General features: G+C 41.0%; 1 protein-coding gene across 10 annotated transcripts in view; it reads left to right on the top strand.

The window, feature by feature from the left end:
- Positions 1–2,507: 2,507 nt before the first annotated feature.
- Positions 2,508–26,413, top strand: part of shank3a (SH3 and multiple ankyrin repeat domains 3a) — a 97,467-nt gene continuing 73,561 nt past the window's right edge. For all 10 annotated transcript variants that reach the window (XR_013451143.1, XR_013451144.1, XM_040162510.2 and 7 more), the window contains exons 1-3: positions 2,508–3,001; positions 21,700–21,903; positions 23,030–23,101. Coding sequence is in view for 8 of the 10 variants with exons in the window: in XM_040162510.2 (XP_040018444.2) it covers positions 2,687–3,001; positions 21,700–21,903; positions 23,030–23,101 (591 nt within the window). In the remaining 2 variants the exon portion in view is untranslated. The remainder of the gene's footprint in view (positions 3,002–21,699; positions 21,904–23,029; positions 23,102–26,413) is intronic.

Raw genomic sequence — 26,413 nt, 5'->3', positions numbered from 1 at the left:
AAGTAGGATGAAATCCCTCCCCGGCCTCGGCCTTGCTACCTAGGGGAATGATTCCTTATTGGCAAGCCATTTTAGGTCCCTTTGCCACATTAATCCTTCTAATTCTGCGATCTGGTATTGTTTGTAATGCCGTTCATGTACTCAGACATCAGCCTTTTGAAAAAAAAAAAGAAAGAAAAGAAAACCTGTAAATAATATGGACAAATGCACAATTTAAAACTATAGATATCTTAATATGTTGTGTTTATATGTAATGAATCCATCCAGCCAGTCCTACCGTGCTGTGAGGGCAGCATTTCCATATAGAGAATGAATATTGAGCCACCCTACAAGGTCGAGGTGAGAGTTATCAATTTCCTCTGCCCCAAAGACGTGGCTGGCTGTAGACGATACAGGCTGAGTGATTTGCTAAATCCTCTAATGTATTAGGACTACCTGCCATGCTCTTTCTCCAACGCTAATGGGATTTTTCACTGTAGACTGTCCAGCATACTTGCATGCAAGCATCTGTAGTGCAGGCGATGAATACATATACATCCTTGTGCTTGAGGAAAATAATGAGTTGCACCAATGAAAAGTTTCTTGCAGGTTTCACCTGCAGATTTAACTATTATTGTCATCGAACACAAACACTACAGTAACTAGTCTGTACAAAGCTCTGCATACGGGAGCCCCGCAAGACAATTATCAACTTCTCCTCCATATTTGTATTCAATGAAATTTAAGCAAAACAGCAAAGATTCTTGATTGTCTCTTCCTCACACGCAGTAGAACTGAATGTTTTTCTAAGGGCTAACTAAGGGGTTTATCTAAATATGTGACTTTAAATTGAAACATACACGGGTAGTCAGACAGAGAAGGTGGATCAATCCAAATCGGCAGGCAAAGGTTGACGGAGGGACGGAAAAGGGTCAAAACACGGGAAGGCACACTCATGAGAATCGCGGGTAAGCTCATTGGGGACAAACTGGCACAGAGCAGGCTGTTGGCACAAAGCAAATACACAGGAGAACGAGACACAGGTGGAAACAATAAGGGTGGGGCTTGCAATCACAGAGGGCGGTGACACACAGGGAGGAGGTGTCTGAAACGAGAGGGAAAGGTGAGTGACAGAAACACAACAGAAAACAACATGTGACCTAATGCCCCAGTCTGGGTGTTACAAACACAGTGGAATTTGTAAACCAGAATAGCTATGGTCTCTATGTGACCGGCTTCCACCTCCTCTCTGAAGCAACCTTTACCATCCTGATGTCTTAGGCTTGGTAGAGCTGGTATCGATGGCCTTGAATCTTGCTCCCGCCAGAAACTTCAGTACATTTCTTTTTGAAGTTTACAAAGTAAACTCATTCTTCATGTTGACATCTGATGAATCCATGTAAATAGTCTTGCAGCCTGTATTTCTATGAAAGTCTCTTTTGTGTTTGTGTGCATGTGTCCCCATAGAGATGTGCATTTTTGTGGTCACTGAAGTACATGCTTTGAATTCCATTCAACAGGGAAAAGCTGTCTCTAGCTTGTTGGGTCAACTTGCACAGTGATGACAATGAAACAGAATAGAGCACAGCACTTACTTAAGATAACAACTAATATGTCACAGACCAGAGAAAATTACTGTCCTTAACAATATCAATTATTGAAATGGTTTGCTTTGAAACTGGCAATGCTCAAGTCCTTATTCAGCCCTTATTTGACACAATGCCTTTGGATTCCTGTTTTACAATGCGCGGACCAACGTTAAGGTACGTTGTTTAGCCCTTACTTCACAGTCCCGATCTCAGTGCCTCACATGGTCTGCAAACAGTGTGAATGAGAAACGTAAGAACTCCAACAAACACCTAAAAACATGCATGGCAGCTTGCTCTGTCTATGACAACGTGTCACTTTGTTTAAATGGGAACTATTTAATCAGTGACAGCCCTCATGGGTAGATGAAGAGAACCCCGAAGGCCAAATCCTGCCCAACATTGATCCGCATGAACAATCCCCCATTATGTCTCGACGTCACCACAGTGTGCACTACAGCAAGAGCGACAACGTGTGACCGCCGCAACCGTGTCACACCAGGGCCGCTGTACAGTAGTACATCTACTCAGCATATTAACAAATGCATCAAACCACAGTCAAAATGTTTGTGTGTGTGTGTGTTGATTGTGTAATAAAGGTGCTGTAAAACACTACTCAAATACACATGAAGTTCATGATAAATATATTATTTCGTGCAAATGTTGAGTAATCCTCCAACTCTAACCCTTTTGTATTGTATCTATTTTATGCTATTCAAAGACTAAATGTGTCTCTTATTTGATTCATTAGGATTATCGTTTATGCAAATCACAGATCAGTGTTAAGTCACCATTTTGCGAATGTCATTTCTTCAATTCAAAGTTTTCCCTGGTACTTATCTTCTCTCTGTGTTTTCCCCCCTTCATCTCCAACACCCCTCCTCTTGGCCCGTTCCCCCACCCTCCTTCCCTGCCTTTCTCTCCCTCCCTCTTTTCTCTTCCAGGCGAGGGATGCACGCAGCAACCCGTGTGTGCGTGTAGTGTAATCAGGAGCCATCGGGAGTGTGTGTGCGTGTGTGCGTGTGTTTGTTTGTGTGCGTGCGTGTGTGTGTGTGTGTGTGTGTATGAGTGAATTTGTGTGTCTGGAGAGAGAGACATAGACCGAGCCCCTAACACGGAGCATGCCTCTGCGTCCGGCAGCCGGCAAACATGAGCCACCCAGCTCTCCGCGGCAGGACCAGCAGCAGCATCATCATCAGCATCACACACATACACACTCACTCGCACTGCCTTACACACACACATCAAACGGCAGCCAGGGGGCCAGCACTGACAGCGGCAGCTCCCAGGAAGAGGACGGCGGCGTTCCCTTTGCTGTCGGCGTTCCGGCTTTCTGTCCCGGTGCAGAGCGGAGCCACAGAGCAAGGGCACCCATGGAAGAGCCGACCGGCAACACCGTGGTCATCCGCATTGGAATCCCAGACCTTCAACAGACGGTAAGAGCTCGCTCCGTAGTCACTGCCTGAGAGGATGAGAGAGAGAGAGAGAGAGAGAGAGAGATGGAAGCTGCCTCTCCCCCTTCCTCTCTGGACCGGGTGCTTTCTACCTCTCTTCTGTCTGCTTTTTCGATTTCAGCTTCTTTTCCAACCATTTCGGTTCATTTTTTTTTTACCCTGTCTTACCCATCTTTTTTCTTCTTTTTTTTTTGCCTCACTTTCTTTGTTTTGTTATGCACGGCTTGGTGGCTGTGTTTGCTCTCTGGCTTCTGGGGGTTCCACTCTTCCCCACCTATTCCACTGATGCTTGGCTAATAAATCCACCTCTTCATTAACTGGGCTTCAGCTGACTTTGACAGCTGGCCACTTAGGGTGAGGGTGGGGGAGGGAGGGCACAGGGAGAGCATCAGGGATAAAGAAGGCTGTAAGAGGCATTGTAAGAACCTAATGCATATACAGAGGAGCGAATCAAGTTATGAACTGTGCAACTTTCCATCTCTCTGTTGCAGCTTTCTGCCAAGACAGAATAAGAGAATCCCTTAAGATGTAGCATGTGTCTTGAATAGTATTGCAGCCTCGGGAAAAAAGCATTAGACTGTGGCATTGATCATTTCCTCAGGTTATTCTTCAATATACATTATGGTCTATTCAAAATCACTGTGGCCGTAATGTCCTGTATTTGTTTGCTGCAGAAGGCGGTATGCAGTAAGGCAAATGTCCAGGTATTAAATCATTTTTCATGCTCTGCTACTCTAATTAATATTGAGTCAGCAACAGCTCATGTTTGAGGTATTATTTGGGCACTACAACAACAATACCTCTTGATTAATTGTTATTGTTGTGTTTGAAATTAATACTTCATTCTCTGCTAAGCACAACATTACTATTACATTTTCCGTTAATTCACAGGTTTAAATTATCTTAAAACGAAAGCAATTCCCTAAAATTGAATAAAAATGCAGAGAGGAAGAAACATTTATTCCCTTTATTGGCTGTTGAATGAACTAAAGAACATTTCAATTTAACACATCCATATGCTCTTTTTCTCCCATGTGACTTAAGAGGCCATGTGGCTTTTACATGAAACAACGCTTCAAATTATTACTAATTTGCCCCCGTGTCAATAAGTATACTCACCCCTCTTTTGCTACAACATTTCCCAAGGAAACGTCATCAACCAACGGCATTGCAAGCGGCAGCCGGACACACACTCGTTCTCAGCTACTCAGTTGGCTTTCTGAGGGTGATTTAGTTTCATTCTTTCTCCAGACAGTGATCGCCAAGACAAGAGGCTGTTTTTTTGGTGTTTTTCATTGTTGATTACCTCTTTGTTGCTGGCTTCTTGACTGAAAGACCCTTTGTATTGTAGCGAGGCCACTTACTGCACAGGAGGAAAAAAAAGACAGGAAATAAAAGGAGAGCAGTTGAAAAGGAAGCAGAGAATTCCCCAAAGGTGCCAGAGAATCACTGTGTGTAAACCAAAACAGCTCTCGGTTGAGTTGAAACACATGCGCGCACGCACACAGACACGCACACACACACATGCACACACACATGGACACGCAAAATATAATTGAGACACGCAAGCAAACTTTAAAATGCTCTTACACACCTGAAAAGACTGGTAACAAAAACATGCACACATGCTTTTACATCCTAGTAATCCCATTGACAAGGTGCCCTTATCGGCCTCTTACCTCTTTTAAGGAGTCATATTCAGTCCGATATACTGACGAGCACATGCAGCGTGACTTAGTGACAGACAGAAAGAAAAACAGAGAGGGAGCCTGGTGGAAGCCCGACGGGCAAACACAGAGGCAGCTGACAGATGGCCAGACGCTGACAGCATGAATCTTTTATGGAGCAGTCAAGAGTGACTTGTGTGTACTCTGAGTGAGCTGGAGATTACACCAGAAGAGTCAGATTGAAGTTAGATTACACACCTCCTGCTGTGTTTGGGGCCTGGATCAGCAGAATGAAGCGCCATGCAAAGATCCCGGCAGGCCAAACTTTTCCTTTTCACTGGGAAAGAAGGAAAGAGCGCAGCTTCATGTGGTGGATTGAGTTCCAAAGTTCAAAATGACGTTTTGTCTTGAATGGCCATTAATAACATTTAGAAGCTCTCTAGTTATCAAACCTACCTTGTGTTAGATGTAGCTGTCTTTCCTGATGACTTGAGGGTGGAAGTGGAATCAGGAGAATTGTGTTGGGAAACAAAGTTAAGAAGAAAAAGTGATTACCAGAAAATAATTATCCTTGCATGGAAATTACCTTGTTGAGTTGGTCTTTGATTTAGACTAAGCCAAGCCTGGTTAGTTCCATAAGTTCCTCCGTCCTTTTTGGAACATAGTTGTCATTTGTCAGTCCTCATATGCAACCACTAAAACTCAATGTCTATGATTGGTTGAAGATAAAAACTCTTAATGGTGTCATTCATCACCAGCCAGAGAGGGAGAAACTGACACAAATAGTCTGCCTCTCTTGTTGTCTCTCTTTTTGCATTCCACCTCTTTAATCATTCAGATATAGTAGTTTGCTGTCAGAAGTATAACAGCGTGATGATTAATATTGTACAAAATACAACGTAGAACAATGCAGGCTGGGTGTCCTCATCATGTTCATCCCACACGTTTGAGACGACTGCCTGGAAAACTATTTTGTTGACGGTTGTGCGACTCCAGGATGTCAGCTCCATCATTCTCAGCCTCCCTACCGTTGAGATTATTGAGGTTTGGACCGTCGTATGATCTGATTCAAAATGACAAACTCGCTCGTCTGTTTGCCGCCATTGTTTTAGTGGGTGAATCGGATTATATAGTTGTTACTGCGACATCTTCACTCAGCCAGGTGGTTATTTTATTACAACAACTTGAGAAAACAGTACAAGCATGGATTCAGACAGCTAGACAGTTTATCAAGTTGACCTCTAGCAGTTAATTCATTCACAGACAGATTATCTGGCCAATGGCTTTCAGCAGGCGGTGCTGTGATAAACAGCACCTGATAGTTTTTCTGATCAAGCCTCTTCCCTATTTCCAGCATGAATCATCAATTGCAACATTAAACCTTCCTTCTCGTGCATTACGTCATGACAGACTATTCATGCTAGTGCACAATCCAATGTTTGTCCTTCGTTGGTAAACTTAAGCTCAGTTTTTGAAACCGTGGTATTACTGAAACCTTTGTTCTGCAGTGTTCATGCCGTTCCATATACATTGTGCATGCTCACGTCATAAACCCTCAAACAATGTGCCTTACTTCCTCAATGTCACGTTTGCAAAGTCTGCAACTATGGTTTGGCCGGCTGCCTGTGTTATCGGTGGAGGATTTGCTTTCCATTGTATCTCCTCTGACACATCTAGCATTCTTCACATCTGCTACTGGTTTGAGATGCACTCCAAGCTGTTTATTTTCAGGAGTAACTTTTACTGATACATGTTTCATTCACAACACTGACCTTGAAGCTGACTGATCTTATCTCTAGCTGGCATTCAGTCTGAAGAGGCTGGAATTTGAATGCAATGATCTGTGAACTGACACATTTTCTCAATCAGGAGAGGATTGCAAAATGTTTAATGTTTAGATTACCTTTTATTACCAACTACCCAACTGGTCTTAGAGGGCAAGAGCATGACTCCAAGATAAACAAAAACACAACAGGTTGTAACAGGTACCACGAGTCAATTGCCTTAACGTTGATTAAATCTCTGATGAGGTGCTGTTTTCCTCTAATGGCCTTTCCACTGCACCGGCAGTTGAGTACTGGACTCCTAAGTGAAATCTATGCTTATCGTAGCTGCCCTGCACTGCACGCTATAGCCTCCTGGTAATTCCATCTTTTTAGTCCCAATTATCATCATCCACCATCAACTACCATCTGTGCAAAAAGTTGCTGCGTGCATTGAATTAATAAATGGTGGGGAGCACATTGTATCTAAATTGTTAATTAAATCGCCTAATGGCTGCAGGAACAAAAGTCTGCTGAACCTTTACATGGAGGAAAGGAGCTTTTTACTCCTTATGGTCTTTATGGAAGTACTGGAAGCTCGTCAGGAGACGTCTGGTTCTCTGCTCTGGGCTGGTTTCCAGCTAGTCTGGACTCAGGCCAACAATTGACTCCTGTCTTCTTGATGAACTTATTGATCCTGTCCTTATACACACCTGTGATGCCGACACCCTAAGTGGCATCTGCATAGAAAAGAACAGCATATGAAACTCTCTTGTCTGAGGCCTTGGTAACACTGATGTTAATGCAATGTTTGTGATTGCATGCACATATGGATATTATTGGATACATTTTATGGTCAAAGGAGAGGCTGGAAAACATACATTCAGATAAATACATTTAATTGTGTTTCTTTACCATATGAACCACCCTGCTTAGTCTGGTTGCAGTATTAGTGGACATGTTGTATTAAACAATAGCCGCTAGAAAGTCTGTGATTAACACATTTCCATTTAAAAATAACAATAACTTAATTAATAATATTAGTCCCCGGTTATTTTCTTATATTCTAGCTTTCATTGTCGTCCTTCTCCTCCTATCTTCCCTTTGCTCCATCACTAGAGAGGAGCATGATTTTGGGAAAGTTAAGTCAAGACTTTTTAAGAGATTTCATAAATTGTCCCGGATTGCGCCCTCATGCTGTCCGCTTCTCACTCAGACCTGCGCTATATGAAAGCAAAGGCCGCCGAGGCACCTGTTTTGACTGTTTAGATGCCAAAGCAAGACAGATCGGATGTCATAGCATGCATATGTGACAGTTAATGTGCACTGCTCACTTTTAAAATAGCAACTGCAACCTTATATTAGAAAAAAAAGCTATTACTCAGATTAAAAATGAAGCAATAACAGCAACAAAAAGAAATCCCCTTGGTTGTGGACAGCCCGACCTAATTGGTAGCAGTCCAGTGCTGTAGTTACTTGAAAATACTCTCATATTATCTAATTATTCATGTGCCTGTTATTGGATGCTTGCAGCTCTGATGAGTGGCTGGTTCCTGCGTTGGGAGAATGGAGTCTGAAAGTGATCTGCTTTTTGATTTGATTTTTTTTATCCATTTAACATTGGTGGTAAATAGTGATTCCTGCTAACGTTGTGCATTTACAGTAGTATTTTTTCCTTCAGATGTTGGCGGGTCTGCACTTTCTTTGTGTTCAGAGCATTTATTGGCCTGTGATTCTCCTCCGTTTGGTTGCCAACATTGTGAACCGGCTACGGACATCCAAACAAACTTTTCTGGTCTTGTCAAATTGTTAATTTGTCTGTCTGTGGACCTTGTATTTCTGCTTAAGTATATCTGCTCGTGAATATTTCTATACATGCACACTTTCAAAATGTAGGTTCTCTCTATTTTACCTCCATTTTCCATTGTCTTTCATCCACACTTCATCCGACCCCACTTCCGACCGCAACAGTGGTTTGAAAGTTCCGCCAAAGTAAATCACAAATGGGGATTGGCATTTGCAAAGTTGTATCAAATATTTGTGGACAAATATAAAAAATGCCTCCAACTCTTCCTTGTTGCTATTTTTAGGTTTATGTACAGTGGCTGCAGAGGCCCAAGACGTGGCCTGCATACTCCTTCCTCAGTTTACCCAACAGCCATGTAGGGAAACCGCTGGAGAGAGAGAGAGTGTAACACCGTTCCCCTTATTCTTATGTTACTTGCTATTTATTTTTATCTTCCATCAGTCCACAAGGTCCTACACAAAGATAAATAATGCTGGGAAAGGGATATTGGAGGTTGAGGTGAGGGAAGCATGAGCATGTTTTTAAATCAGTTATGCCAAACCACCATTGTTCTTGCATAGAACACAAAGTTTCTTACGATAGTTTAGTTAAGTTTATTCTCAATGTGAAGATTTCCCTCTGAACGGACCCTTCGCCACGCTATCCGCCACGCTAACCACTGTTAGATGTACCGTGGCGCCCAGCACTAACTTCATTCCCTCAATAAATATCATTACATTTTTAGATAAATTAATAAGAGATTACAGAGAGAAGCAGACATTAAGGTCATAACGATGCCTTTGAAGGATGAATCCAGAATGTCAGCATGATTCGTCTGCAAAAGTAGGTTATAAGGATGAAGATACCCTTTATAGCACCCTGTAAAAGTGGACCCCGTTACCTGATCGATAAGAAAAAATGTCTAATTTAAGAAAGATGAGTAAATATTTTTGCATTATGTTACATTAAAAAGCAAAAGCAGCCTGTGTATTCAGTTTTTATACCTTTAGAAGTTAGTCTATCACAGCACTTTTAAATACTAGTTAACGGCGTGCTAATTTACTGTAAAACACTAATTTCAGCTCCACAGGTTTAATAACATCTCCTTCTAACGCCTCCTGGTAACAAGTGTACACAATCATTTCAACATTTAATTATGACTAGATCGAAATCCACAACAAGTCCGAAATCTGGAATATTTGATATTCGATGGTTCAGTGGCGGTTTGAAGCTGGCAGGTGCCTCGTTGCGTTTGGCCGGGCTTTGATCGAGGGCCGGACTTAACAAACGGTCAGTTCCTCAACAAGCTTGTTCTTCATTTAGTCCAGATACCAACTGTCTTGCATCGGAGATGAAGGAAAATAACTGTGAGAGCGATGTAACAAAAGACTAAATACTTATTTTTTTTAAGGGAGGGTTAGTTTCAATAAATTAAATCAAAAACGCTCAGCGTTCTCTGGGGGATAGCCAACTCTCATTTAAATCCGTGATTGGTTTATTGACTTTCTCTTCCTTGAAGTTATCTCTTTTATATTGACTGACCCTGTTGACGTCCTCTTAGTTGTTTTTCCTTCTTCGTTTTTCTCCATTTCTCTAGTCTGAGAGAAACCAGGGAATAGATGGAGGACATTAATAACAGCGCAATCATAGTGAGCTATTGTTACGGGGTTAGGCTGGACATTCATTCTATTTGTGCAGGGGGAACACTTCTCACCGGTGTAATATTATTATTATCACCCAGAAAGGAAAGGAAACTAGTCAGGTGCAAGATTGTAGATTTTGACAATCAGTCTGCATTTTGATGAAAGATGAGAAGAATCGCAAAAAAAACTAATAATAATGATTGTTTTCTGAAGCGAAGTCTAGTTTACACATAAATGAACAGTATTAACCTTCCTTTTGTGTTAGGGTCGGCAGCGACCCGTTTTAGATTTTAAAAGCATAAAAGAACCACATAAATTTGTTTTTATGCATCAAGGCTTTTTGACTTTGTCAGGAACCTCTATTTCAACAAAATAAAACAAAAAGAAAAAATTTCACTAAATTATAAAATGCTCTTTTTGAAATCATGCCCTTTGTGTTGTTAGGGTCGGTTTCAACCCAGTCATAAAAATAAGATTATAAAGCAATAATTAGAGCCAAAACTGAAATAAAAAGTGCACTGTCAGCCAACAAATTGACAACCAGCTCCTCTCCCAATCATTTCAGCTTCAGGAGATTCTCATTTGGCCTCTTTTTCCAGTATACCTGCACAAAAACAATACTAACAAAAACGGCATGGGCAGACATGTGTGGTCAATTCAGTAGAGTTGGTTATGCCATTGTCACTAAAAAGAGTCATTATTGCTATGACAAACCTTGAAGGACAAAAAGTCCATGGCGGCATGTGGAAAGACATTGATGAGGAATTCCTGGATGCTTACATTGGTATTCTTCTTATTGCTGGAGTGTACAGATCACTCAATGAGCCCACTGTCACTTTCACATGATATCAAGAGTTCTCAGATTTTAAAACAGAGATACCAGAGCAAGATCCGACAAACTTGCCCCCATCAGGGATGCCTGGGACAGATGGGTGCAGCTCCATCCACTGATGTTCAACCCAGAGCCACAGGTGACAGTGAATGAACGTTTTGTCCTTTTCCGAGGAAAATGCTCCTTCCGACAATACATACCCAGTAAGCCCGGGAGGTACGCCATAAAAAATCTGGGCAGCCTGCAAAAACCACTATGCCTGGAATCTACAGATTTACACAGACAAAAGCTACGAGCTTCCTCAAGTTTGCTTTTACAGACACCACCACTGTCTCATATTGTCCAAAAAAACGGAACGTGATGCTTATGTCTACTCTTCACAAAGATGCAGTTGTGTCATCAGGAAGTAACAAAAACCCCACAATTATCCTCGACTATAACAAAAACATAGTAGTGCACAACCTGAACAAGCTGACTGCCACCTACACTTGCCAGCGAATTACCAGAAGATGGTCAATGGTTGTGTTTTACAACATCGTTGATGGGTCTGCATGTAAAGCATTTGTTGTTGTGGCGCAGGGGGTAGAGCGGGTGCACTGGGAACCGCAAGGTTGGTGGTTTGAGTCCCGGCTGCCCCATGTCTCGAGTCGAAGTGTCCCTGAGCAAAACACCTAACCCCTAATTGCTCCCTGGGCAAAAATGTAAACAAAAGCCATGGTTTTAAAGTGTAATGTAAGTCGCTTTGGATAAAAGCGTCAGCTAAATGACCTGTAATGTAATGTGTTGAGGACCCACATCCATCATGGGTGGAACTCAACCAAAAAAAGGAAGTGTAGAACCCCTTTTCTTGAAGTAAATACATATGGGTCGAAATTGACCCGTAACACCATAGATGTTACAATAGTTAATAATATTAAAATAAAAAATAATCAAAACAAATTTATTTGAGAGATGTGTTCTAATACCCCTCAAAAATAGTCAGGTAACACAACAACCTTTAATTTATGTATATGATTCTCTTGAGGTTCATTTTACAATTTTTTAAAATTGAAATCGAGGGGTATACTGACAAAGAAAAGGCCCAGAGGCCCACACCAAAAATATTAAAACCAATACATGGATAAGGAAGCCTAACAAGGTAACCAAGAGATGAGAAACAAATTGGATGATAGATAATTGTTTCTAGTGTATTTTACAGCTGATTTAAGACACAGGTCCAAACTGACCCGTTAACACAAGGGATGGTAACAGAAAGCTAACACAAGAGGAAGGTTAAGTATATACATCATAACACACACACACGCTGGATGTTAGTAGTGAAACAACATCTGCATATAAAAGATATACAATATTTACCCAGTAAGTTAAAAATGTATTTATTGATTAAATGAATTGTAGCCTTACTAAATGATGATGAGAAGTGGGTCATCATACTGAACAGTGGTTGAAGAAATGCATACGCTTAAAAATCTTTAACTACAGGCCCCATTTGCCAATTTGAAAATTTCAGTAAGTTTCCTTGGCAACCAGCTCGGGTGAACGGCTGCCTGGCACATCCTGAGAGAAAGTACTTTACATTTGTTGAAGTGTGAGTTGTGCACAGTGTATTATGTGTGCAATTTGGTAGTTGTCAAGGCCTCACGTTCTTCACAAATGCACCATTAGTGGCTCAAGTCTGTAAAATATTTCCATTCAAGGATGCAGCAGTGTTGCTGCAAGAAATGGCCCCCCTTAGTTCAATCTACTGCTGTTGTTCTGTGAGTATAAAAGATAGTTATTACTGTAGTAATGTTAACACCGTATTCGTGTAGCAACCTACTCGGATTCACCTCCAGTGACTCGAAGGGCTTCAGAAAGGAGAGTTCAAGGAACTTTTGCGGTCACCTGAAACGAGCGAGGGAGAGTTTGCAGTCCAAACAAGAACAAATGCTGAATGTAAAGCAGCTGCCGGTGGCCGCTGACCAAAGATTACAGCCTCCTCGCTCTTTACAGATTCAGGTCCAGGGTCCGCTGCAGATGAAAGATAAGGTTCCTCTCAGTCGCAGCATTTAAAGCTGCTCAATTTGACGCTGGAACCACAGATCTGTAATCTCTCCCTCTTTTCTTGGCTCACATTCGCTCTTGCTCATAAAGTCCCTTCGGTCCCTCTTTCTTGTTTCTCTTGCACACCGACCCTCTTTTGCAGCAGCACCCTAACACGTTTCTCTTTCTCTTTCTAACTCACTTTCTCGAATGCAGCCCTTACTAAACTGCTAAGACCTGTTCCTACTTGTGCACAACATCTGCCTGCAGACAGAGAACATGTAGATTTGCAGCCCGTCATAAGATTCTGATCCAAATCCATGCCATTTGTTGCCCATATGGTAATCAGTGACATACACCATTTTTGCAGTTGGTCATATTTGTGGGTCATCGCTCAGACTGATGTTGCACTACTGCTATAGCACTCAGCGGATAATCAACACATCCTAGCGGTACGATCTGCGTTCCCAGACAACATCCACTTCGGCACAAATTAAACTCAACTACTCATATCAAATGGACTGCATGAATCACGTGCCTTTGTCCATAATTAGGGAATTTCTTGTGTGCGAGGTGTCTCTCAGGGTGCCTGAATCTTGATTGTCGCTCATTAATCTGAGCTAATTGAATCAATGCTGTTTTCCTCTCCTGGTCCCAGGTGTATTGTATTTTAATAATTCAGATGTAAACCCTGGGGTACTATGGTCATTTATTACTATGGGATCTTGAGATTCTCAAAAATCCATTGCGTATAGCTGTGTTTCTTTTGATGATTTCAAAATCCTGGAGAAATTCCATTCTTTCAATCCTTTATTTTTTCAGCTTGAAAACCTTTAGCCTTAGTTACATGATTTCGAGTGGAAATTGATTGAGATTTTCGTGAGAAAAATGAGAAGATAATGACTATGAGGGTTGCCGATAGCCAGTAATGCTTACGGTTAAAGAGAGGGGCTTGTTCATGGTGCTCATAATGCCCAACATCAAACAGATGTGTGTCAGCTGTTAAAGAGCTCAGCTGTAGTGTGATCACCTAAAGGGGTCACACGGTCTCATTTCACAAAAATTGCGTGTGGAGGCTGACACAAATGGAGATGTGCTGCTCATAAATGAGTTTGTCCTGAGCCAGATGTGTCCTCATAACGTGTTCACTTTTAACGGCAATATTTCATTGTTGACTCGCGACGTGCAGTGATGAGAAAAGGTAGCTGTTGCTTGGTCTCACCGTAGGTGTCTGAAAGAAGGATACTTACTGTCTCTGGATTTTTATGTTAAAATGATTTAAAGTTAAATTTTCTTTAATATTATTTTTGGATCGATTCATGGATTGATTCTGAGTCACCATTTGTGAATTAAAGACTATTTAGGGCCATTAAATTGTTGTTGTAACAGTTATAATTCTTAAAATGTGAAATACGTGCCTAAAAGAGAAGCTCTTGCTAGTTAAGTTCTTATTCAGTATTGATATTACAATTCTATTCATTTTGTACAGCCCAAAATCGCAAATTTGCCTCAGAGAGCTTTACAATCTGCACACATACAAACACTTATGTCCAGATACCCTCTCATTGGCAGAGGACAACTTCCCTCCCCCCTCAAAAAAAACCTTTTATGTGGAGAGAAAAAGCAAGAAACCTTATAATGAGACATTGAAGTAATCTAGTCCAGCAGTAACAAAGGCAGAAACCTGCAACACCCATGGCCAAGATTCATCTGGGACGGATTAAAATTAGCTCAGGAGTCCTCTGATACAACGGGACACCTTAAAACGTAAAGTTTATCTATCAGATAGACATCTGCTGTAGAAACCACGGTAGTAGCAATAGGTATAGGTAGTAGTATTAGGTAATTGTCCAATAAAAGAGAAATCAGACTTACATTTTTTTTTGTAAAACCACATACCAGAACAAAGTTGAGGGCGTGGTTATGAGAATGAGCGGGTTTCTCTACACTTTGACAGAAACCAAACAAATGAAATAAGACACAGATAGACACAGTACACAGGCTGTCATTATTGACATCCACATGAATATTAAAATCCCCCACAATAATGAGCCTGTTCTAAATAGGGAACTGGGGCCGTGTACTGTATATTACAACAAACAGAACCTTCTGTTATAATGAGTTATACTGGTTTAGGGTTTATTAATAGGCTAAAGTCAAAAATAGCTGCTATTCCACCTCCCCTGCCTTGAGGAATATGAGTACTAACATAAATTATAGGAGTTGAGTCATTTAGGCTGACATGTTCTCCATTAGACAGCCAAAATGTATTTATATGGTTATCTGTTATTAATCAATCTACTAACACAGCTTTATATTAGATCTGACGTTTAAGTGTTTGCATTTAATACTAAAATTGTGTTGCACTACAGCATTGTTGGTCATAACTTTTTTTATTACGTTATTTTGTTTACCTGCTCAACTGTTTACCTCTGATTAAAACAAGTTGAATGTTTGTGGGACAGACACCGTCTCTAGAGGGTTTATGAGGTTTTGGGTGGTAACTGCTCTGATGGAAGTGCAGAGAAGTATAAGACTACAACTCTGCTTCCTGGTCTGTGATTTAAGTAACACCATTGAATATCATTTAACTATTGCCCATAAAATCAGAAAGATTATTTGTCATTGGTTATTGCGGTTGCCGATGAATATGCTTCTCTATCATTTATTGTGTGTGCGTTGTTGATACACGTCTTTCTGATGACAAATTGCTTCCCAGGTGCTCTGCATTAACGCGTAGCCTTACGTCAACATCGCATTACGCTACATGTCATTTAGCTGACGCTTTTATCCAAAGCGACTTACAACAAGTACATTTCAACCACAGGGATAGAAACCCAGAAGAACAATAAACAGGAAAGTGCAATTTCATCAAATAAGCTGATTTACAACTTGCTATGGAAAATAGCCAATATACGTACAATTAGAGTGCTACAATTTGTGCGTTGTCAACAGTGTCACGTTTTATCTCCCCGGGTGTTGGTCTTCTGCTAAACACATTTTTCTATGGCTTTCATATTTGGAAATTGTCTCCATTTGACATCTTCTTGCATGTTGTTGCTAGCTGAAAAATCCAGAATAGACATCAGTGTTTCTCACTTGAAACACATGTTGGATTGAAAGTCAAACAGCAGAGATCCACGGGAGGATAACAGTAAAAAACGGCAACATTTAATTTAGTCTGTGTGAAAAAATAAACCTTGTAAACGTTTGTTTATAGCTAATTGTGAGCACAATGCACATTCATGCATAGCTACACCGGTAGGTCTGTATTGTTCAACTCATCCGGGTTTTGTATAATATGGTGCTATGCTGATACATTTGAATTGTATGATCTGCTTTGCATGTTAGCTTTACTGGTGATATGTATTGTCCCTTAAGGGCATTGGTTGGGAGGACTTCTAGCTGTTCTCACATCCAGCAGAAGACTCTGCACTGTTAATTAGTGCATATGTCATCAGTGCTTAGGTCTTTGGAGAACCAAACAGGGCTGGGTGGGAGTCATTACACTCCATCATCTCAGCACTGTGTTTTTCACTTCACAGCTTCTCTTCATTCTCCATTCTCTTCTCCGTTGATGTATCACTTCTTGCTAAAAGGCCACAACAATGCCCCGTCCGTTTCTTTTGTAACTGGATGCCATCTGCACCTTTAGAGATAGCAAGTCATGTCCTGCTCCATACATCATCCTCGCTTGCGTAATCACTAAGAAACACACACAAACAGAGCAGGAACGTACGCAACTTCTGGGCCCTGCTTGAGATTTAGACAGGGAGAGTGCAAGTCTAATGCATGACTGTGATTGTTTTCACTTTGACAACCTATTTGCACCTGCTTGATCACAACAATTATCGTGTAATGCATTTCAAGTCATATCAATGGCATTAAAAAAACGAATATCAAATACTACTGGTGCTCATTAATATGCACTCAAAACTTTGGACAAAACCTGTTAATTGGATGGTGCAAACAGTCAAGAACAAATACTTCATTTTTGCATTAGTTCCTCACGTCTTGTTTTGAGAGACACACGTGTAAAGTCGGTTTTGAGGTAAGCATAGAGTTACCCTTTGAGTGTACTCAAGAGTGTAGTTGTTTTATTTAAGGGCTGGAGATATTATTAACTTTAGTTCAGTTAACAGGAAGAAGGGAAATTGAAAAGATGATATTAATAGAAATATTATTACGGATTTCCTCCTGTTTAGAACCAGTGACTTATCCACTCTGTATGTGGTATGTTATGATTTTCCTTCTTCAGGTTTTGGTAGCAGAGCGAGGGAAAAATTTTCCGGTTCCACTGTTCTTTTAGCCCCTTTTAGCAACGCGAGTCACATGGACGACGGCGGAATGAAGCTGAGCACCGCTTTATTTTGCCTCGTTGATGCGGTCGTGTCGCTGGGTTTCCCCGGCTCCGACGAGACACCGGTGCTGTGGTTTGAACCAAATCTCAATCTCACACAGAAGAGACGATGATGCTCACATTAGATGATGCCTCTCTTTGTTCCAACCACATGGTGAAGTCACAGCAACGTCTAATTAGCTTTACCCACCAAAATGCCCAGTGATCAGTTTAGCTTTTTAGGTCATCTAATGCGGTGATTAGTTTAATTATGCCCCTTCTTTGTCTTCATTCATGCGTTTTCTCCTCGCAGTCACAAGTGTGACCTTCAGTTTGATCCTTCCTCTCCCTCAAGCTCCTTTTCTCCTGCGCAATCACCCTTCACTTATGACTCTTATCTAAGCAGAGAGAAGATCAAGACTTGGCACTAGATCAGAGAATGTGAAGACAGGAAGGACACTAAAGAGAGGAGTGTTAGATTCTGTTACTCTGATCTTAGCCAGAGTGTGATTCAGTTTGACATGGGTGTTGATGAGCCCCCAAAGCCACACTGGCAGCACATGTAAACACAGAGGAAGACCACCAGCACATGCAGTTAAATGTTGTGACCAGGCACCCCACTCTACTCTTTCTCCACCTAAGTATATGCTACTGCGGGATCTTATTATTCTACACTTATTTTGATGTAAAAAATCCCCTTGTAGCCCCCCTTAGCCCATTAGCTTTCACAGGAGTGTAACAGTACCAAGACTGTGTGGCTGTCTGGCTTAATGGACTGCATGATTGAAGCTTGTTCTTACAGTTCTACATTAGCTGAATTTGAAAAACATTACAGTGGAAATTTAAGCATAGAAAAGGATGAATGTGTAAGTGGTCCATCGTATGATTTAGAGCTGCAACGTAAAAAAACGAGCTTGCCTTTGAATGTCTTGTTTTGTACGACCAACACTCCAAACATATTTTATTCACACGCTGCAATATGATAAAAGATTAACATCGTACAGCCTTCCGAATGAGAAATCATTTTTTATAATACATTATTGCAACATCCCCAAATTTGCTTCATTCTCCTTTTATGTAAGATGTCTTTTTTTTTCTTGGCCCTTTCTGTGAAATTTTTTCACTTTGGGTTAAGATCAGGCCTCTATAAAAGTGATCAAACATGGTACCTGAGAGAGGATGATGGAAATGGGATGATGAAGATGAGAATGATGACCCGGGATGTTCTTGGTTTGACACACATCAGGAATCAGGAACATTTATTTCCAAGGTATGTTAGACATGCAGGGTGGTGCATGGCATTGAACAATTATAAAATGGACTATGAAGGGAAGTGAGAGTCGGTCAGTGGGAGACCTGGGCTCTGAGCCCGGCTGCCGACGGGAAGAGACTGTGTGGCGTGAGGTCTTGGTCCTGATGGACCAGCCTGATCTCCAAAACCTGTTTGTAAAAATGTATACGAAAATCTTGAAGATACAAATTCGTAGTGATACATACTAAATAAATACGGACTGCAACTGATGACGTCACCCTATTCAAAGTGGATGGGGACCTGCACCCCGTAACCACACTTCGTGAAGTCTAACGATGTAAAATAAACGTGTTATGATTGCATTTTTAACAAGAAATCAATGTTAACTTGTAAGAATAGAATACTAACCCTAACCCCCTCAAAAAATCCAACATTGGCGGAGAGACGTTCACTCAAGAATCCAACATGGTCCGCCATGTTGTTCACTCAAGGGGCGTGGTTAACCACCGCCAGTTCGTATGTATTGTTACCAATTTGTATGTTCAAGATTTTCGTATACATTTTTACGAACAGGTTTTGGAGATCACGTTGGATGGACCTCAGTTCACACATCTTTTTGCTGATTTCCCTAGTTACTGGACCGTATTCATCATGAAACGTCCTCTTCCTCTTTATCCAATCTAACTTGGGGTAAATTAGGGATTGGAGCTGCAAAGAGGACTTGAATACAATAATTAAAGTCTTAACTATTTGAGTCAGTACCCAACTAAGCTTTCATTGGCTGGTTTTGAACATGCAATGATCTAAATCAGCAGATCTGACATGGTGAACAGAAAACCTTAGTTAATCAGGCCCCCGCTTCCACGTTCACTCAAGCGCAGCATGCACGATTGGGTAAAATCTCTGTTTTCGTTGTAAACTTGTGTGTTGGCTGCAACAAATCAGCCAGAAGAGGACAGAGGACAGGAGGGCAGAGGACAGGATGGCGTGAGCAGAGGGGTATTTAGTTGTTTGACGTCTGCGACACACGTCTAGAGCTCACCAGGTCTTACGCATCGGGCCTTTGATCGACTAAGTGCTGAAAAAATCAATTGAAGTCGTGCAATGTGATTACATCAGCTTGGTTTCTTTTAATGGAGCTGAAATCAGTCTTAAACCCCTTAAGTGTTATTTTTACTGCCTATTCTTCATTGTTTACCAAAGCAGTGTCAGTGTACTACCCGCAGGTGAGAAGGAAAGGAGACGATGGATGGCAGCATGCTTTTTTTGAGAGAGAAAATTAAAATATATATTATAAAATGACGGAATATGTAACCAAAAGGAACCTCTCCAGCAAACATTGCATAAAAATGTGTTGTCTTTAACGCTACGTCATCACAGATAAAAGAAGCTGAGCAGTACAATCCTAAAACAAAGGGTATCAGCAACTGATGAGACATAAGTGTGCATGGAATGGCCGGCATCCCCTTCCATCACAATGTTCTAAGCCCTCATTTTGGTTCCTTTTTTAAAATGAATTCATTGAAAAATAATTTTCTATGCCGTGGCAGCTGTTACAAGCCTTGTTCAGATGAATTATGTTTTGGGGTTTTTTAGGTCTGCCTGTCTGTTATTGTGAATGTGACATCTGAAATGACGCTTCACACTCTCAGCTTTCATATGATAGACCATTTCATGAAGACGTATACCAGCGACTCTATGTCTAACCTATCCTCAAATTTATTTTATTTCACATTAGCGGCCGAGTGCTATTTCTTTCTGCAGTGTCGACTCAGTTTAAATACGTTAAATGCACAAAACACAGAACTCCCCCTCAATATTTAAAGCACCCGTGATCGTCCGTGCATCGATGGACTCGATACCTCTTCATACTCAACCCGTTCCAAAGTCATTTCCAGTTTTAAGCCCTGTGAAAAATGACGGACGTGAGTGTGGATCACAATACTTACCAAACAACCAAGCCATTCACCGTACCACCACCATCACACAAGCTTCTCCATCACCGGACAACCAATCACAAGTTATCGACACAACCGCACACAAAGGCGCGCGGTCGTAGATCGCTCTCTAATCTCTGCGTCTGTTGTTTATCTGTCGGCCGTTCTCGTTCTGTCGGCGCGCCTGCTAAATTGTCCACTTATCTGGCCACTTACCAGGGGTTTCCCCGGAAAATAAGTACCGCCCTCTGTTCTACCTGTTGGCCGGGGCTTCCTCAATTAATTGATGATAAACTGAGGTACAAGAAAGACTGGCGTCTTTCTTGTACCTCAGTTTATCATTGCCTTTGAGTTTATCATATTTTTCTTATCAGGGAAACCCTTGTTTGACTTCACAATGTAAATGTAGCTTTCTTGGGCAAACACAGATTCTTGATTCTAAACATTTTAAGTAAGATTTAAGTTGTAGATTTATGTCACCCTGATTCATCAAAATCAGACCATTAAAAATATTCAAAGAGCCTAGAGCAACTTGCTTTTCCTACAGTCAACACCTGGAAATGTTGAGCCAGAATGTACAATGAGTCAGAAACACGGTGATGCTGAACAGAATAGAGTTGAAGTCGCAAATCAATATTGCAGGCGGCAGTGATCGATTTATTACTTGTGGGTTTTGCACGCTCCCTCTCTCTGTCTCTCTCTCTCTCTCTCTCTCTCTCTCTCTCTCTCCTGCTCCACAATGTGGCAGATAGAGGGAAGTGCTTTGCCTGCACCCAATAACCATTGTGCTTAACACTCTGGACTTGTATTACAAGTATGTGCAGTTCAATTAACAGTTAACCAAACTCTATCAATTTTTTGTAACTGCAAAATTTAAAAGACAGTGTTATCTCTCAATAGATGTAATGTGAACACATTTTCTTATTAGATCACAGAATTTAACCAACTCGGTGCTCTTTGTCCCACAGGCACCCTTACGGTACCTGCGATGTTTTATTTGTGACTGATGACAAACTACTGCAGCTCTTTTTGCAGCAGTCACATTTCCCCGCTTAGTTTTTTAGAGCATGAATATTGCACTCTCACATTTAGAACCAAATGTATTCTGCTGCAATATGGGCGTCAGATGAGTGGTTCTGTAAGAGCTTTTGCTTTATATTAATGTTTTGTTTACTTTAGTTTTCTGACTACCGCTGGCTTTTAGGATGACCTTTTGTGAGAACTAATGGATAATGTTGAAATACTGCCTTACCTTTGTGAATTGCTTATTATAATAAAGGGCCTAGCTTCTCCCCGGGCACGACTTTGGAAGTTTAATGCACTTCTCTGTAATGCAAGATTTACGATTTAATTTTTTGTAGCACCTCAACACATGCAATACGTGATAGTCAGAAAGACGCAGCACTTAAAATCTTACCTTCTTTCGCTCTTATCTGCAGAAATGTATGAAATTTAATGTGGATGCTCCGATCTGGCAGTCCAAGCAGCGAATCCTGTGCACGCTCAACCAGAGCCTGAAGGATGTGCTCAACTACGGCCTGTTCCAGCCGGCCTACAACGGCAAGGCTGGCAAGTTTCTTGACGAGGAGAGACAGCTAAGGGAATACCCTTTCCCATCCCTCGCTCCTGTACCTTACCTGGAGGTAGGTGTGGATCATGTGTGTGTGTGTGTGTGTGTGTGTGTGTCAGGCTTCAAGCCGTGTTGGCAGGAGAGAGCAAGAGACACCAGCATCTTAGCAAATACGGTTATGAGGTTTAGTCAATAGCGCAGTAATACTCAGAGTTCCTAATAATTGGCAATAATGGCATTGTGTGATAATAATACTAGACAATAATTGACGTCCTTGTCCAGTTAGTTGTCCAGCCCTGGAAGAAGTATATCAATAATGTAGTGCTGAACACTATATAACAGCAAGGCCAGGACACATGCAGCCCACAGTGTGTAACAGCTATTTACCTTTGAGGCACACTACTTTTTTTCATGTATTTTTCTTCACATACACGGAACACACGATACATGTTGCATCTTACATGCTGTAGTTATTGTATAGTATCCGCAAGGCATGATGGTGTGGGAATGCATATGTCCTGTGTGCTTCTCCTTTCATGAAGAGTCAGTCTAATCTAGCAGCAAAGATACGCTCAATAGCAATGTGTTTTCTGCAATGGTTTGTCATTCTTTGGAGATAATTGTGTGCTTGTCCATCATGCAAGGTTTACTTTCCATTTTGATCCTCGGTTTATTGTAAAGCTCTGATGCATTGAGAGGTACTGTTATTATTAATAACTATGTTATTGTGTGTGGAGGTGATGACGGTTTTGGATTAGCTGTTCAAAACCGCTCTGCTCCATTGTGGAATCACACCACACATCGACAGAGAAACCGACGTGCACAGACACACCGATGCTTGCATGCAGTAGCACACACACACATAGTTGTTACAGATGTTACTGTTTGGTGAAACCTTCTATTGAACAAGTCGACTGCAAAGACAAACAAATAACCATCAGTCTTTTGAAAAGTTTGAATTGTAAATGTTCCTTATTTGTTGTATTCTAATATGATTCAACTGTGAAATAATCCATTGCACCGTTGTCACAGCTACTGATGAGATGAAGGTTGGATTTTCAAATTCTACCATGTGTTTTAGTCACAATTTTGTTTCGCAGTGTATTTTTTGTAGCGTTTTGTTTGTCAGGCGATCAAAGCACGCACTAAGGGAGAGGGTTAAATCTGCCTGGCCTCTTATGTGTGTTGTTGTTTTTCAGTTCCGCTATAAAAGACGTGTGTACACCCAGACTCACCTGGATGAAAAGCAGCTGTTCAAGCTCCATACCAAGGTAAGACCAAACAGAAGTGCACTCGGTCAACAGGGCATCTGAACAGCTTATACTTGGTGTGACCTTTCAAAGCAAGTGAAGGGCACACATGCAGAACAAAGAACGTTGGCCACAGCTTGGATATAAAGGAGGTCAAGTCGTTACAGCAAGTACTGGGAGGCTCTGTTTAAGTTCTATGCTGCAATTTCCTATACAATGTTTGGAAAGAAAAGGCCATCACTGGCAACTAGACCGTGTGTTTGTTGGTTCATTCATCTGGAATCTCTATCTAGGCCACGCGAGGCTCTAAGAGCTTTGCACGAAGGACAACTTGCTTGACAATGTCTATTTTGTGTTGCCATGAAAATTATAGTGAATAATAAGTGGTAGTTTAAATTAGTTTCAATTATGTGTATCATCTCCATCTTGTCTTTAAACAAGCTGTGTGCAATAGCTTTTGTTAACATACTCAGTAACATACACAGTAGCACTGTTATATTTGTCCTTGTTAAACACTGTAATATCTTGCAGAACACAACCATACAAGCTAGAATGCAACATAACATGACACGGGATATGTTTTATATATATTTTGTCTCTTTTTGAGCAACACTTTACTGGACATTCAACAAACGCTTAAAGAAAAATAGTTCAATGTTTGAAAAGAGTCGGTGTGCACAGTACCAGTCGAAAGTTTGGACACACTTTTTCATTGAATGAGAAAATATGCCCAAACCTTTGAATGGTACTGGTACTATTTAGCTCACGTTGAGACTGTATGAAACAGTCATTTGGTTGTTGCTGTTTTGTATATCAGTAACTCGGTAGTAACACGGTAGAAGGCAAGGCATGTTTGGAATAATCTGTTTTTACTTAATAGGCAGGCTCGTGCACATCGACATAAAGACCTGTTAAATGCAACCAGAGAGGCAGAGCTGGCAAATGGTTTTCGAGGGCTGGCTGTTGGTCACAAACACAGATCCATAGCTGCAGAACAAGACAAAGACAAAGTAGGTCTACTGAGAAATCAACACAATCTGGTAAAGTGGGAATATTGGCCGGGCAATGTACCTGTATAGTAAATGCACCAATGCGGGGCCGTAAATGTGAAAGCAGGTGACTCATCTGAAGGGGGAACTGGTTTGGGCCGACTAGTGGACGGGCGAAGAATGACAGGTCGGAAAAAATGAGCTAGAGATTTGTATTCTGCAAACAACCCATCACGGTTTTGTGTGTGCGTTAGTGTGTGTGTGTGTGTGTGTGTGTGTGTGTTGTGGTCTGTGCGCTTGTTTGTACGTGTGGGTGTTATAACTGGAACAGACAGCGGAGAGAATTGAATGGATGTCCATGGAACACCATCAGAGGGCAGGAGATTTACACCGGAGAGAATTAATAGTGTCAATTGTGTGTTTTGTGTGCTGGATAAGGGAGAGAAAGAAGAAAGAGAGCAAATGTTTCTTACAAATCATCAAACTGCAGTTTTGATCATTCATGCATTTCTCTTTCTTTTTATCCTACTGATTGTCATAAGACCATTTTCCAATTTCAGCTCAACTTTACAGAAAGATTTTTTTTTTTTTTTCAGAATATGAAGATTTATTCAAATTCTGTTGAAACATGCTACATCCTATAGTAATCAGATGAATGCAATTCCACTAAGACCACTGAGTAAGCTTGTATTGCCTCTTCTGTGGGAAGGATGCTGTCAGGAGAGCTCATCTTCTTAATAGACTGATGCCAGTGAAAACCGTTGAGTGGCTGTTTTGCCTTTGTAGTGAACTCTGGATGTCTGTACCACAACATCCTTGTCATCATAGTGTGATAGTGTCATAGTTTTATCATTTCATTTAATAGTTTTTGGAAATAGACTATAAATATTTCTTGATAAAACAGTTGTTGCTACATTGTTGTCTGCCACTCAGCAGCTTTTATATGTTTCTTAGTTCCTTTGAACTTCATTAAACGACAAACAAGATTACATCACATCAGAACAACTAGTTCATTCAGGATGAAGCAAAAATACTGTTCCGTGTTCAATGAACAAAGAGTTTGTCATTTTCTGCAGAAATGTGGCATACATGTTATCTGTCGCGGCCCAATTCCTTTTGTAGACATTTGTGAACATTCCGTTTTTGGAAAGAAGTAGACGTTTTTTCGCTTTTGTGTCCACGGGCGATAAGTGTTTTCTGCCCTGTACTTCCTTTGATTGACACTACATGACATGCATGAAAGTCATCCTCTCATCACGTTGTCTCTTATACAATCTGGTGCGAGCTGCGGCCGTCTGCTACTTTGCTACGTTGCTGTGAAAAAGTACATATGAGTATATATGAGTGTTACTCAAAAACATCAGCTTTGGCACAGTTACCATTCAGGCGGTAGTTTCAGACAAGAAATCCTTCGTAAAGAAAAGGTTTGCTGTGGTTGATCTGTTGGACTGTCCAGTCGATGAGGAACTTATATACATATAAGCAATGAGCAATTAGCTGGACAGCTGTGTTATTGAAAAAAATGACTTCATAAAATACTTGGGATAGTAATGAAGAAGGACAATGAATGCAGCTCGACTTTTAAAACTATTTAAGTCTATGGTAATATTGACGTTAGCAAAATGTCAGAGCCAACCGCTATTCAATTATACATGCCTAACATATCTTTAATAAATGCAAATGTATAAAAAGTTTCCTTTTTAAAATACTATGACATTGAATATTGGAGTCTAGGTATTTAATGCAGTATCTATTCATAGCATCAGTTGTATTGTAATTTGCCAACCATAAATCTAGGTATCTAACACACATCTAAAAACAGTATTCTCGTAGTGAGGATGAGCTTTAAGAAAGTCGTTTTGCCCAAAAATTTGAGGTCTGCCCCTCTTTTTTCCAAATGGCACATGTGTTTTTTTGCAATAACACTTTCAGGGGTAAAGAGCGAAACCCTTTTACGGGAGACTCTTGCAGCTGTAACACTCGATTTCACAATTCATCCTGCAGCAAGTTGCCCTGTTAGTCAAAGGTCAAGCATTAGCCCACTTTGCTGGTTTGGAGCTCATTAGCCGCAGGCTAAAGTTTGAAATGAGGCCATAATTGATAGGATTTCCTTTTCTCCTTCACATTCGACCCGACCAGTTCACTGACCTGGTTAGCCAGGGTGGCTGCAAAGAATGAAATAAAGAGAAAAGCGTCTATATGTGTTGGTGTTTTGGGGCGGTGGTCGGCCATGTGATAAACCAGAATGGGTGGTAATTTTGCAGTTGGAAAAAGTGCTTCCAGTGGAAGAAATTTCACAACCCCCTTATTTTATTACAGTAATTTACGCAAACTGCCTTAATGA

The sequence above is a fragment of the Gasterosteus aculeatus genome, chromosome X (genome assembly GCF_964276395.1).
Source record: "Gasterosteus aculeatus chromosome X, fGasAcu3.hap1.1, whole genome shotgun sequence".
Taxonomy (NCBI): domain Eukaryota; kingdom Metazoa; phylum Chordata; class Actinopteri; order Perciformes; family Gasterosteidae; genus Gasterosteus; species Gasterosteus aculeatus.
This window is presented reverse-complemented; position numbering and strand designations above follow the sequence as displayed.